Here is a 15,653-nt window from a genome sequence, read left to right as displayed (position 1 = left end):
AGTTACCAAACACAGTATATGTCTCCTTGTTAGGTGATCCTGACCTTGAGGTGATACCACATTTTCCCTTTGAAAAGATAAGGAGGGGCTGGGTACGGTGGCTCACACCTATAATCCTAGCACTCTGGGAAGTCAAGGCAGGTGGATCGTTTGAGCTCAGGAATTCGAGACCAGCCTGAGCAAGAGCAAGACCCCACCTCTACTAAAAATAGAAAGAAATTAGCTAGATAACTAAAAATATATAGAAAAATTAGCCGGGCATGGTGGTACATGCCTGTAGTCCCAGCCACTTGGGAGGCTGAAGCAGAAGGATTGCTTGAGCCCAGGAGTTTGAGGTTGCTGTGAGCTAGGGTGTTGCCACGGCACTCTAGCCCAGGCAATAGAGTGAGACTCTGTCTCAGAAAAAAAAAAAAGATGAGGAGGGAGTCAGAGAGAATGTTTTAGACTTTCAACTATCTTAAATATATAAACTGTTCAGGTAGCCCCATATATACTCAAAAGGTTTCATTTTTAGTTAGCTACATAAATTTAAAACCACAGACTATATAAAATAATTGATTAACTTGAAAAATTTTGCTTTTTTTCCATTTTTATGTTTTATGAAGCAATTTCATCCAAAATCTTCGTATGCATCTTTAGCTTGTGTCTTTACCACTAGGTCCAATTTTGAGTTCCCTGAAACAATTTTCCAGATATATTAACTAATAAGGGTAATTTTGACTTCTGTACAAATGAACCTCAAATTCTCAGAGGCTTAGCCCAATGGAAATTAATTTCCCCCTTATCTAACAGTCCAATGCAGGTGTTCCTAGTCACTAGAACTCACCCAAATGTGATTCACGTGTGGTTGTTCAGGCACCCAGGGCTCCCTCTTTTGGGCCTACAGTTTCAAGTGTGCTATGCTCATCTACAGGCAGCTTGTAGAAGGAAATGAAAGAGTGAAGAAAGCAACCTGGTATAACCACATCAGCCCCAAAAAAGACATATCATTTCTGCTTACATTCTACTAATTTAAACTAGTGACTTCATTCCACCTAAGTGCAAGGGAGTCTGAGAAATATAGTCACTTTTGAGCCATAACTCTATTCTATGGAAAGAGAATCATGAATTTTGATGTACTGTTGGTCATCTAGGCCAATCATCTTGAAATAGAAGATACCATCACTGGAAAAGTTATTCCAAGATACAAGTTCTCATTCATATATTAGGAAAGATTTTAAAAACATATTTTATAAGTGAATATTTGCAGTTACTATGTTTATATGGCTTTTTAAAGTGATATTTTAAAAGGTGTGTTTGTAACAACATCCAAAAGTTGCCATTGTGGGATTACTACTCCAAGAAGGGTCACGCCATCCTGTTTGAATTTCTCTCCTGCCTTTCTAATGGGCAAAAGACTTCCATGCGCAACTCATACTAGTTTCACTGAGGTTAGTTTAGGCCATTGCACCTTCCCCAAACAGCACTTTGTTTTGGGAAATAAAATACTGAGAGAGCCCTTCTTAATATGACACAACATAAGGACTTGAATATATACCCATCCCTCTTTCTAGGGGATACTTTTTTGATAAAGCCTTGTGGTATATTCTATTATAGCTCATATGTTATATATTATTAAATTATATGTTTATGGCTTAGTTTAGTAGAGGGGAGATACATCCAGGGGAAGGATTGAAAGAAGTATTGAGAGAGGAAAAGAGGCAAAAGGAAGCAGGAAAGTTGAAAAGAAGGGAATAGGAGAAAGAAAAATCCAATGCCTCCACGTGCCCCCAATTCTTATTCAAAGGCTCATCAAGGTCCCACCAGCTCTCCCAGCCATCGCCTGTCACCTCCTCCTCTGGTTAAGCATCATGGTCTCTACCTCCTATGCCCCTGTTCATAATAAACCAGCCCTCCCATTTCCACCTTGCAAATCTGTCCCACCTGCCGCAATCTCCCCATTCCCACACCTAAATTGGCTAAAATCTCCTTGTTCCCATAAGTTTTTCCACTAGTCCCTCACCTGACATGTTACAGTCCAGGTGGAAGGAAGCTCAGTGGCGGCTCAACAACACAGAACTCACAGAGCTCTCCATCTGCCTTTCCCCCCCAGGCAGTACTTCTTGGAGATGTACTACCGGAACGAGACGCAGCACGAGCCGTATCCACTCACACTACCAGGCTGCACCCACAGCTGTCCTCTGGAGAAGTTTGCTGAGTTGGTTGCCCCTGTGATCCCTCAAGACTGGTCTGCGGAGTGTATGATCACCAGCGACCACCAAGGTACCAAGGACATTACAGATTGACTTGCACAGAGATCTCCATAGAGACAGCAGATGCCCTAGAATGTAAACCCCTAGCTTTGAGGAAAATGGATTTTGGGTGATAATTGTATGTTTCAGGGACCCTCAACCTCAGGCAACTCCTACTCCTTCACCTGGCCCTGACCCCACTTGCCATAAAATTTAACTCATTTTTTTTTCAGTGTTAATATAACAGGGCATCAGTGCCAAAATATAATCAGAAATAAAACTTAGGTCAAAGTTCATCGGGCTCTAGCACTCTGGGAGGCCAAGGCTGGCAGATGGCTCAAGGTCAGGAGTTCAAAACCAGCCCCAGCAAGAGCGAGACCCCTGTCTCTACTAAAAATAGAAAGAAATTAATTGGCCAACTAAAAATATATAGAAAACATTAGCCGGGCATGGTGGTGCATGCCTGTAGTCCCAGCTACTCGGGAGGCTGAGGCAGCAGGATTGCTTGAGCCCAGGAGTTTGAGGTTGCTGTGAGCTAGGGTGTCGCCATGGCACTCTAGCCAGGGCAATAGAGGGAGACTCTGCCTAAAAAAAAAAAAAAAAGTTCATGGGGCCACCATGCGCTATATGACTGACCACACAGGAGCTTTTGTTATTTAAGGACTCTCAGATTTTGCTTGAGCAGCCTGTTCCTTAAATGCCCGAAGTGGAATTAATTTCAAACAACACCCACAATCTAGGGTGGGAGCAAGGAAGGGAAGATGTTAATCTTTTGGGCAAAGCAGCAACTTACCCATCAGTTCCAGCCTTCTCTCAAGGAGAGGCAAAGAAATAAGACACAGTGGAGACATCTGGAGAAGCATTCTCCACTGGGAACATGGTGCTATCTGTTTTTGATATTTATGTTAAAACATATTGGGCAGCAGACCTGAAAAACAAAAGCCTCTTTGTGTCCTTTGGCCCTGGAACATTCCTGTTCCTTTTAAAGAAACAAAAATCAAACTTTCCAGGAAGATTTGACATATGCAGTGTGAATGCATACTGCAGTTCTTGGATTATATATGTCATAGCAAAGAACTCATCTGATGAGAGTAAGCTATTGAGCCAGGACACATCAGAGGTGAGAGCACTCACTGCACGATGGAGTTTCTCTTGAAGCTCTGGCGGTAAGAGATGTTGAATCTGAAGTGGATTTAAGAGAGGAAGACACATATCAAACTGAACAAAATTAGAAATGTAACAATGTTCTAAGTACCTCCAAGTTCAAATCTTAATGGAACGTTGAGAGTGTGGTTGTGAAATCTGTTCAGAGAGCAAAAGGAACGTATGAGGCTTTGATTCTGGTATCTTCAGAAAATCTAAGCAAAAACACAGGTCGTCCTGCTGAAACTGCTCACTGTTGTGCAAGAAGAAATCATGTTTGAATGATACTCTTTACAGTCCTATAGATTTGCCATGTGGCAGATGCAACACATCCAGAGAACACGGTGCTATATGACCATTACGGATAAAGATGAGATGATTTCTAGAGATGGTTTCCACCGTATGCCAAACTCTAGAGCAAAACCATCCCCTCTCCTGGTTGGTTCACAGAATGACTGACACAAGACATTGATTGATATGCTGTTTTGTGTTATTTCTTTCCCAAGTAAATATTTGTCCTTGGGGACATCATCCATGCTTGTAACATTCTTCTAGCAGTGAGCCAAATGTAAAATAGTAAATAAAGTCATCATTAGGAAGCTCAAAAGCATTACTTGTATAATGAGCTATGAAAAATGTGTGTGTGTGCTTAATTAGAATAAAATTCCTGCAGGCAGATTTCAGGGGCTCACTTTTGGGGGGTTTTGTTTTAATGTAACAGGAGGGGAAATATTAATATAAAGTAAAAATATTTGACTGGCTTAAATGAACATTTTACACTGAAAATTAGTTTGGACTTCACTACTTCAGATAAAGGCTAAGTAAGCTGTGGATGGCTCTTCCTCATCCGTTTGAGATGGAACTTGCTAAGAAAACGCCCTCAGGAAGTGCACAGTGTACTAGGGAAGTAAAGTGATACATACGGTATTACACAGAATGACAAGGGTTATGTCTTATGACTACACCGCTTGGAACGGGAACAAGAGTTACCCAGATTTAAGGGGAGGAAGTAAGGAAGCTTTCTGCGGAAGGTAGCAACTGCACCATGTGAAGTCAGTTTGGAGGGAGGTTTCTAATTGTATGGGACAAAGTATTTGAGAGGCACTCATCAAATGTCCCGGTGGCTTGAAGCTGGAAAGGACAGGGGAGTTACTCAGCAGAAGATTCAGGATCCGAAGAGATTCCCACAGGTCTCATTCAAGGAGGAATTTTATTAAAAAACAAACTATCAGCTCCACAAGAACAAGGATTTTATCTGGTGTGTTGTCTGCTCTACCTGACCTCAATACCTAAAAGTGCCTGTACTGGGCATGGATTGGTGCTCAATAAATATTTGCTCAATTAACGTATAAATTAGTTACCTTTCCTCCCTGAACCTACTCTTCTCTTTCTTGATTAGCAGCAATACCCAGTAACCTAGGAGTCATTTTCCCCCACCTTCTCCTCCAGCCCCTGTAGTCTCTCACCTCTTCTTGTCAAATCTACCTGCAGTATATTGGTAGCGTTCTTTTCCTCAAAACATCCATATCAAAAATTCGTTGTCTAAGTAGAGTGAGGTATGATGAAGCAGAAAAACATGTTCATAAAAAGAAAACATAGGAGTTGCTGTGCTGTAGCCAGCTCATACAGATCTCAAGAGTGGAATGTACATATCCCTTCCCAACTCTGAGTTCAGCAACTTCACTTTGGCAGCTTGAGGCTGGTCATGGCAGGAGTATTTTTTACCACAGAAATCAACAGAGACTACAAATCAGAGGTGTTTTATGTTTTGTTTTGTTTCTTTGATCCAGTTTACCAGCACATTGCTGCTGGTTTTAGCTCATAGAAAGCTTGTTAAGAATCTCTGACATAAGGTGGCCCCTTGTAAAGCAAGTACGATATTTGAACTTCTTTAAGTAAAAGGGAATAGATTTGTTCCATACAGTCTTAAAGAGTGATGCTTGGAGCAGCAGGTAAAAATTTGAGGAAAACAGATTGTCCTTAAGAGTTGGGAAATTCCTGAGACAGGAACTGCCCACCAGGCTGGGTGACTACTTGCCTTGGCAGAGTTACTACAAAGCAGTTCAAAGCATGGAAGGTTACAGGGGTTGAATGATTCCTTAGCAGGGCCACCAAATTTGGCAAGTAAAGGTATGGATGTCCAGCTAAATTTGACAAACAGCACTAACTGCTGAACTTTTATAATTCAGTGGAAAAAAGCAGAACACAAGACAGGGTGTTCTGAGAAAGCCAGTTCAGGAAGCAGGACAAAATCATTAAATACAGGACACGCCCTATATATGCAAGTTGCCCGACAGCCCTACTTCTTGGGGTATTTCCAACCATAAAATTCTACCCATAACCATAAGCAGTGTTTTTAGCTAGTACTAGTAGGCCCAGTTAACCAGATCATATTAATTTAATTAACCAGGGTCTTTGCTGGAAATTTCATAAGTCTAAGCTTCATACTGTGTTACTTGAAAATAATAAAAATTTATTTTTGAAAAAAAGCTTCTTTAATTTCAAAACTTTACTAAGACAATCAGACTTCCTTCACTAGTGTTCTCCCACCTTCTACGTCAACATATAACTCTAGTTATTTCACGAGAGGGAGATTCACTGGTGGGAAATTCCAGTTTCCTCTCAGTATCTTTGTAAAGCTGAAAATCTGTGGTACATATACACATGTCCAAGATTCAACCATGAGCATCTTAAAATTTTTTTCCTCTTTAAATCATCAGACAGTAGATAATGCCTGGTGCTTTCCACTAGTATTTGCTAACTAAATAAATGTTCAGCCCTCCGTCCCTAGCCTGACTTCCTCGTGGCTGGGCCCAGATATCAGAAGCCTAGAACTCAATAAATAGGGGAGAGGAGCAACGAATGAGCCTCAAAAGTGACTACACTCTACAGCCCCAACCGCTGGCCATGCATACACATGTACACCCCAACATGCCGTTTTATTTGACCTGTGTTTTCAGCACAGTTGCCTGGCGTGCTCTGGTTCCTCCATTGCTGTTAAGAGCCCCTGTTCAATGATATCCCATCCAGCACCACCTCCCACCAAGAGATGAGGCCACCAGATTGTACCACCATTTTCCCCATTCTTGTTGCCGTTGACATCAGTTTCCCAGGACATGTCTAATTGCTTGATAAAGACTTTGGCACTTGCTTTGGCATGTGCCAGTTGGCTCCTCACTCCCACACCTTCTCTTCATCTAGGCAATTCCAACAGTCACGATGCTGACCTTCCCATACCCTGCCCACCATACCAGTACAGCCCTAGACTTTTCAAACTATGGATGTCGAAACTTCCATTCCATTCTCAGCTGGGTCTTTTCACACCACTTAACTTGGTAAATGTATTCACCTTTATTGGACCCTTTTCCAACTCTCTACAGGAAGGCCTTTTTATTTTTCCCAAACTTCTGATTCCATTTTGTCTTCTTTATTCTTATAAGCAAGACAAGCCATTGATAACTCTTTTAAGTTCTCTTCTCACTGCCCCAAAATATCTCAGTAGCTTTAACTTTGTTTTGCTGCTGTCCCCCAGGAAAACCTGTCCATGCTTGAGTGGACTGCGTCTTCTCACTACCCATATGATCCCACTCGACAGTCTCCTGGGGGCCTCGCTGAATCTCTTACTTAGCTTCATTTTCTTCCTCGGCACTACCCCCTTCCTTTCTACTATGAAAATGTCCAAATATCCTCTCATCAAAACACCTTCAAGTGCCTGTTCCATCTCACTCTCTTCAATACTAATTTTCTTAAACTAATAATTTATATTCTCTAGCACTATTTTCTCATCTCCTTCTCCTTAGCCATTCTGTAAAATTATGTTCGTCTCTCCATCATCTCTTTTTTTTAAAAAAAAGTCCCTTTTTAAAATTGTCAGTCCCTAATTCAGTGGCCTCTTTTTCTTTCCTTATAAAGCAGGGGTCAACACCCCTGCTATCCACAGAAGAAAGCTGAAACTTAGAGAATAACATGCCCTAAGTAGTAGGGTCAGGATTCAAACCTAACACTCTCCAACACCAGATTTCTACTATAGAATATTCCCCTTTCATTCCATACTGTCTTACAGACTATTCCCCTAGGGTAATTTCCAAAATTGGATTAGTGGGTCAAGGTATGTGAATATTTAATGAAAACAGATATTATTGAGTACCTATTATGTACTCAATATGTACCTATGTCCCAGGCATTAAGTTTTCTGAGGAAACAGCAGCAGACAAAAAGGCTGTCCCCGTGTGACTTGTAGACCTTGGAGGGTAAGGAGGAGAGGACAAAGACCAGGTGATAAAGAATTAAATCAGCCCTAACAGCCTAGGGCTGTTAGTGAGTCTTGGGATGAAGGGCATACAGGTAACAACAAGAACACACAGCAGAGGCAATTAGCTCAAGTCTAAGGTATCAGAGGAGGCTTCTCAGAGAGGTGACCTTTAAACCAAAACCTGAAGGAGAAAAGGAATTAACCAGGTAAACAGGTGAGGAGATAGGAGGTTGTTACACTCAAAAGAGGAGAAAGTATAAAGGCCAAGAGGCTAAAGGCAGCATAAGGCATTTCGGAACTGGGAGAAGTCCGGTGAGTATGCGGAGGGCAGGGGCTGGGGGGCAGGAATCACGTGGTTCATAGGTCAAGCTGAGTAGCTGAGGTCATTGAAAGGGTTTAGGCAGAGGACAGATACTGTAATTGGCTTCTTGTTTCAGGAAGATTTTTTGGCTTCCATGGGCAAAGTGGATTGGAGAAGACTGAAACCAGAGGCAGGGAGAACAGTTAGGAGACTGTTATGATATTCCAAGGACTAGGGGGAATGAAAGAGAAAAGCAGACTATTCAAAGGGTGAAAAGAAGTAGGATAGGCAGAAGTTGAGGATCAACGGCAAGAGGGAGAGGCTTTTGATGCATATTGCCACAGTGGCTTTCAAAAAAGTAGTGCCAATTTACACTGCCTTCCGAAACTTTTGCATATCCCCATGCAGGACACCTCTTCAGTCATTACCTGCATTGGACCTCCTCATAGTTAGATACGGTTGCTCACACTCTCTTTTCTCAGCTTTGCTCTGCCAAACTCCTAAAAGGTTTTGCAGTCCAAGGGAGCCAACAACTTAAAAATAAATGAACAATGTATGCAAGAGAGGATTGTCTTTTTTCTCAGGCTCCTCATTCTAGACTCCCCACCAGCCAGTATACCCAGGCCTCTGTCATCTTCATCTACAATCCTCGTTTCCACATCTAATAATAGAATTCTTGACCTGTTTCCAAGCTGCCTACTGATCATCTCTAACAGGACAATAACCCATCTCAATCCCATATTGGAATCAAAATGTATTAATTTTTCCTACTCCAATCCTTTTTTGGTCCCAAACTCAATTCATCTTCTCAGTCACCCAAAGAGGAACCCATGAGATTGCCTTGACCGTAACTTCTCCCTTATCAACATATTTAGCCAGTTACCAAAGCCTGTTAACTCTACTTCAGGAGCATCTCTTGAATTCCCTCATCAGCATTCCCAGGGCCGCAGCTTCAGCTCTGAGCCCTCAGTATCTTATTCAAGGTATTCAGTAGCTCCCTACCAGGCCTACCATACCACCATCCTGTCTTTTCCACAGTTATTTAAAAAAAAAAAAAAAAAACACAGAGTGGGCCTAGTCACTTCCTTGTGTAATAATTGCTGAGGGCTTCCATTTGCACCATGTCAAACCAGACACTCTAAAAACTGGGCCCCAATCTGCACATCTGGCCTTTCCTCTCTGAAGCCTATGCTCCGGCCACCTGTAACTGCTCACTAATTCCCACACGTCCCCTTGTGCCACTGCAACCCTTTTTGTCTCATGGCAAAATCCTACTCACCTTGCAGGCCAGCTCAAATCTCAGAAGACGTTCTAAACTCTTTCTCTCCCAGATAGAATACACTCTGTTGATTGCAACTTTCTCTCTGTTCCAAAGGCATATCTTTTATGCCTCCATTTTAGTGTTTATCACATTGTCTCATAATCGTCTATCAGGTTCTCCCACTAGACATTGAGCTCCTTAAGAGCAGAGACGATGGAACCTCAGTACTCAGCACAACCTGCCTGGCACATGGTGTGTGCTCACTGCATATCTAGGGAGGAAGGAAGAAGCATGGCAGGGAAGCATATCCCATGGGACTACTATGATAACAAAGCCAATAAAAATAACTGAAAATAAATTTCTAAATACAAAAAGTCAGCCATGAAAATACATTTTTAAGAATAATTAGTATCTACCTTCTGCCCTCATTTCCATTTAGTTTTTTCTTTCCTTCTTCAATTTTATTTAGTTCCTTTCACCTTATATTAACTCCATCTCTGTTATTTCTAATGGCACTATCCCTCAGGGTATAACTTTATTAATAATCACCTTCTTGTGATGCTAAGAAGCATCCTGGTATCAAGAGAAAAACACTGGACTAGGAGTTGGAAACCTATAAGTTCTAAGTCATTAATTTTTTGTGTAAATATATATATATTTATATATTTACACATGTTCTATGACTCACTAGGGTTCTACAGAAAGAGATGACAGGATCAGAGAGATGCTTGCTCTCTCACTGCCTAAGCCAACAAACAACCCTATATCTTCACGAGGAAAATATATACACCTTTAGAGATGGTATAAACTGGTATTTATGATGAGTATACTACAGTAGACTGGGGGTGTTCGTAATAGAGTAACTTTCCAGATGAAGTAACGAATTAGCATCTCATACAAAAATGACCCCATATATCTGATTCATGACTGGTCAGCTATCTAAGAGATGTATGTGTCTGGGAAGCTGAGGTGGGAGGATTGCTTGAGGTCAGGAGTTCAAGGCCAGCCTGAGCAACATTGAGATCCTGTCTTTATAAAAAAAAAAAAAAAATAGAGAAATTAGCTGGACTTGTGCCTATAGTCCCAGCTACTTGGGAGGCTGAGACAGTAGAATTGCTTGAGCCCAGGAGTTGGAGGTTGCAGTGTACTATGATGACACCATTGCACTCTAGCTGGAGCAACAAAGTGACATTCTCAAAAAAAAGAGCATGGGGGAATGTGTATGTATTAGCAATAGTACACAGTTATGCCAAAAATGTTTCCCATAGTCAACGTGTGCTCAAGGTTGCCTCTCTAAAACATATTTACCTGAAAATCAAAGAGTGAGACTGGAGGCAGGGAGAACAGTTAGGAGACTGTTATGATATTCTAAGGACTAGGGGGAATGAAAGAGAAAAGCAGACTATTCAAAGGGTGAAAAGAAGTAGGATAGGCAGGACTTGAGGATCAACGGCAAGAGGGAGAGGCTTTTGATGCATATTGCCACAGTGGCTTTCAAAAAAGTAGTGCCAATTTACACTGCCTTCAGCAACTTTTGTGTACCCCCATGCAGGACACCTCTTCAGTCATTACTGTATTGGACCTCCTCATAGTTAGATACGGTTGCTCACACTCTCTTGAAAGATTCCATTTCTTTTAGATCTCATTGATTGCAGTTGAGTGTTCAGAATTTCCTTTCACCCTGAGACCATGAACAATTGTTAATTTAACCGTAGAAAAGTGCATAAAGTTAGTGCTATAAGAGGACCTTAAAAATGCTGCAGCAATTATCATCCCTTTATATATAAGTGGGGAGCAAAAGCCCAAGGGTCAAAGGTCATGCTAGAACTGGAACCTAGGTCATTTCCTGACTCCTAATCCTGTGGGGTTTTTTTGTTTGTTTGTTTTTTTACCACACTATCTGATTTCAAGGCTACTTCAGAAGCTCCTCTAAAATTTGCAATTAGGGCAGAAATCAACACTCATGTGTGATCTTCATATTTTCCTAACATATTTATTTTACATTAATACTTTTCCTATTCTTCCGCAGTTCTAAGGATTGTCCTTGCTATTGCCTTTTGCCTGGTATCTGGTGTCCTGGTGGTGCTGTTGTTTACACTTATTCGCCATGGGCCCTGCTGGCAGAGAGACTCCTATCGGAACATCTGAACAGATGGCTGAACAAGAGGGGACAAGCCAGGCCAACCTCGTTGCTCAGTGAAGCAGCATCTGAAGCACCAGCTTTTGCCATGTGGGCATTGCCCTGCCCACACCCTTCCTTCAGAACCTGCCTGGAGGAGGGTCTGAATTCACAGCGACCCATGTATAGCTGCTGGACTGACGGATGAATGAACACGCAGGCTACTTAGTTAGGTCTTCTCATCATTGCATGACAGTGTAGGCTGCTCATTTGGCTAGAAAGAGGTGCTTCTGCAGAGGATAGTTGTATTCTCTGACACAGATGTCTAGAGACAAAGAAGACAAAGTCCAACCAGCTTTTGTCTGCAAAGAGCAAAGAGTAAGAAGGTAGACAAAGACAAAGATTAGAGAAAACTGGATAATGGAGAAAGTTATATTAAAAGTAGTATCATACAGGATGATTCTTTAAAAATAAGACCAAATCAGGAATTATAAACTTTTTCCTTAGTTATTAGATTTAATACACACACACACAAAAGAAATTCCTACTCAGTGTTTGATAGCTAACAGATTTCCGTGTGTATGTCTGTATACTAACACACATATATACACATATCCATATTTAAAATACCTTCAGGAGAAGTATTTAATTCTCAGAAACTGTAGTATCAACCACTTTTGATGTGACTCAGGTAACCTTCCCCAGCAATTTCTACAGTGAGAAAAATTGGAAAATCCATGTAACCATAGATCTTTTTTATCTCCACTATCACACCTAGATATTTATACAGTTTTTATTTCTTTATTTCATTTTAAAATTATAAGATCTTACTTTGATAAATGCTATTCATGGCCATAATGACATGATAATGTATTTTAATTGCCACAAATAGGTCTGAATTTTACAAGTACTGAGGTAGATAGAAAGAAAAGTGGACGGGGAGTGGGGGGGTGGGAGTGTTGGCTACTCACGGCCCCAGCTCTACACTGGCTTTGGGCACACGACTTGGGACATGGCCTTTTCTATTTTACACTTTGGTTTCCTAACCTAAAAATGAAGAATCTGGATTAGATGAACATAGATGTCACATCTAGTTCTCAGGTTCTGTGAACAATTTTTTTTCATTTATGCTACGAATGAGTCATTGCCCAAGCAAATGCTGTCATGGATGGTACCGTGGTGATAAGTCTGACATTTACTCCACACAATTTCATTCTGCTCTGAGCCTCTAACCATCCAGTAGGTGGGAAATTCAATCTCACCCCTCTACAGGGCTCTCCACCTCCTCAGGTTCTACTAAATGTCCCAGAGTATATACCTGGTAGCAGGAGTCAAAGAAGGGTCCTGTAGACTCCTGTCCACACTGGTCCCCGATCAGCTCACTGTCCATGCCCACACAGTCTTCTGAAGGTAGGCAGAGGACATCTGTGCCATGGCTCCCAAGAACATACTCTTGGAGTTTACCAGCCTGGGACGGTGGAGTCCTGGGGTGATGATATCTTTGCTCAGCATGGAACTCTTCCCCCAAGCCCCCCAGAACCCCACTCCATCTCTTAGTATGAGGAATCTTCCTCTCCCCTTGGGTCCCACAGCTTCTACCTAATAAACATCAAGCACTTACCTCTATCACCTCTACTTTCTACACAATTCTTACTGAACCAAGACTATTGCAAACAAAAGCCTGAGGAGAAGTTGTCGTCTCTTGCCTGGCAACTTCTGCTTCCTGCTGCAACACAAAAGCCACTTAGGCAAAAATAAAATTAAAAAAAAAATCAACAAACAAGATCTAGCTAAATTCTTAGCTTAGGAAAGGGGGAAAAAAACATCTATAGCAGCAAGAATAAAGGACAAATTACTGTCTTGTTAAAGTAGATAGTGTATTAGTACATAGGCTACAATATCATACGCTAATAAGTAATGAGACTTTAGAAGTATAAACAGAACCACAGGTCATAGTTTGTCTCAACAAACTGGATGGGGTTATTGCTAATCACTGACCAAGATGCCAAATCATCTACCCCTAATGTAATTATTAATGTGTTTGGTTTCAACACCAACCTTTACAGGGTTGGTAAAGTATAAAAGTAAAAGCTTTGACAACCCTTTCCCCAAATCATCTTTAATACTGTCCACGGCTAAAAAGATCTCTACTTTCTGTTGGTTCTGAGAGATTTTTTAACATTTCTCTTCCTTCTACCATCTCCTTTGATTACAATAAAGAAAGCTCTCACTCCCAACCTAGTTTGTTTCCTCTACCTTCCACAGAGCTACTCTGTCAATAAATATGGTAATTGTTTTTCATACTTCATGGCAGAATGAAAAATCACAAGTGACAAATGATCTATAACAATAAAGTAGAGAGCACAAAGGTACTGTAATGTTTCTCAAGAAATAAGGTAGTCATCCAATTTCAACCAAAAAAGGATGTAAATTCTTTCTAATGATAATAGTGACTTTTTCAGAAGGGTCAGGGATGATCAGTCCAGTTGCCATGATAATAAATATTGCTTGAAAGATAATCGCTAGAGCTGAGATCACCTCTGCTCCAAAATGTTTCCTCATTTGAACCACTATGGAGGCTTTAAACAGGATTAGAATAAGACAATAATTATCACATCAATGGAGGGGCTTTCCCTAGCATAAAAATTACCAGCAGCATATAAGCAAGAAAGTACTAAGGAAGAATGTAGGTAGACTATCCCTAGCTAAAATGGCATTGTACAAAGAAAAGTATATATTAAAATGATATGATTATAAAAAGAATAATTTGTGGCTTTAGAAGAGTGCAAGCCTTAGAGGCAAACATTTTACTGGTTTTACTGGAAGTCATTCTACCAACAAACCATTTTTTATGTTAGAACTGGCATTTCTTCTCCCTGAATTCAGTCATGTTTCCTATTCTCCCAACTTCCTGTTCTCTTTCTGTCTTGTTCTAATATTGTTAGCATTGCTTCCAAAGGGTTACTGTTTTCTCTTTTAAAAACTCTCATTCTTTTCAGAAATCCCATTTGAGCAATAGCAAGTGTGTGCAACATTTTGGTGCTTTAGACCGGGGTGGTCTAATAGAAATAAAATGCAAGCCACAAATGAAAAACACATATGTGATTTTAAACTTTATAATAGCCACATTTTTAAAAGGTAAAAATAAAAAGATGAAATTCATTCTAATAATAAAATTTATTTAACCCAATGCATCTAATCACTTCAATGTGTAATCAATATTTAAAAAGTGTTAATGGGATATTTATGGGGTTTTTTTTTCATACTAAGTATTTAAAATCTGATGTGCATTTTATCCTTGTAGCACATCATGATTTAGACTAGCCACGTTTCAAGTCTCAATAGTCATATGTGGCTGATGGCTACTATATTGGACAGTTCTGCTTTAGATCATTAGATGACACCCTTTTTGAAGCAGAGAGAATGTATTCCTTGTTATAATTTGTAAAATCCACTTCCAAGTTATTGAGAAAAAAATAATGGCTAACTTAATGAAAGAGTATTCTGAAATGTTTTATTTGTAAGCCCATTTTAACAGTAGCAGCCCAGACCTTTTCCAAAACTCTCCTAAACTAAATGGACTAACTCCTCTTCTTATTAAATGTCTTAAGAAGGAACTTGATAACACGCTCGGAAGGTAAGTACTTGCTAGATTTGATGCTAGATTTGGTAAGTACTTGCTAGATTTGGGTAACTTTTACAAGTTTAAGTGTTTGTGAGGAATCTATATTCAAAACAAAAATAAAGATAATACAGAAGAGTATAAAATATAAAGTAAAAAGGTCTTCCTGCCCACTTTGAATCACCATTGGCAGATTTCAGTTCTGCTAGTGAGTAGCATTCATTTTATAAAACATACTTTTATTTTCTGAAATTTTCACATCTTTCTCCGCTCTTATAACCCATGGTGTTCTCTTTCTTGTATTCTTTTTTTCATTTTCTTGAAGTAATTTTTTTAAAAGGATGCATGGACAGTAAGCTTTGTGATCCTAATGTGTCCAGCCCTGTCTACAGTTTGCCCTTGCACTTACCTATCAGTTGATTGGGTATATTCAGGTCGAAAATCATTTCCCCCCCAAACTTTGAAGGCAATATTCTGCTGTAATCTGCTTTGTTTGTTTTGTTTTTCCTGAATTTTAAAAGGCATTCTTGGCCAGTGTGTTGGCTCACACCTGTAATCCTAGCACTCTGGGAGGCCTAGGCGGGCAGAGTTCAAGACCAGCCTGAGCAAGAGCGAGACCCCATCTCTACTAAAAAAAATAGAAAGAAATTAGCTGGACAACAAATATATGTAGATATATATATATTTTAGCCAGGCATGGTGGCACATGCCTGTAGTCCCAGCT

General features: G+C 40.4%; 1 protein-coding gene across 3 annotated transcripts in view; it reads left to right on the top strand.

The window, feature by feature from the left end:
• The window catches only part of ACP3 (acid phosphatase 3), a 48,988-nt gene extending 34,487 nt beyond the window's left edge, over positions 1-14,501 (top strand). For 2 of the 3 annotated variants that reach the window (XM_076005362.1, XM_012766877.3), the window contains 2 exons: positions 2,093-2,262; positions 11,218-14,501. In XM_076005362.1, coding sequence (XP_075861477.1) covers positions 2,093-2,262; positions 11,218-11,336 — 289 coding nt within the window. In that variant the 3' untranslated portion in view covers positions 11,337-14,501. Of the gene's footprint in view, positions 1-2,092; positions 2,263-3,671; positions 4,051-11,217 lie in introns of those variants that run through there. The other variant, XM_076005363.1, reaches the window with a different exon arrangement.
• Positions 14,502-15,653: the final 1,152 nt, after the last annotated feature.

Source organism: Microcebus murinus, chromosome 1 (genome assembly GCF_040939455.1).
Source record: "Microcebus murinus isolate Inina chromosome 1, M.murinus_Inina_mat1.0, whole genome shotgun sequence".
NCBI lineage: Eukaryota > Metazoa > Chordata > Mammalia > Primates > Cheirogaleidae > Microcebus > Microcebus murinus.
This window is presented reverse-complemented; position numbering and strand designations above follow the sequence as displayed.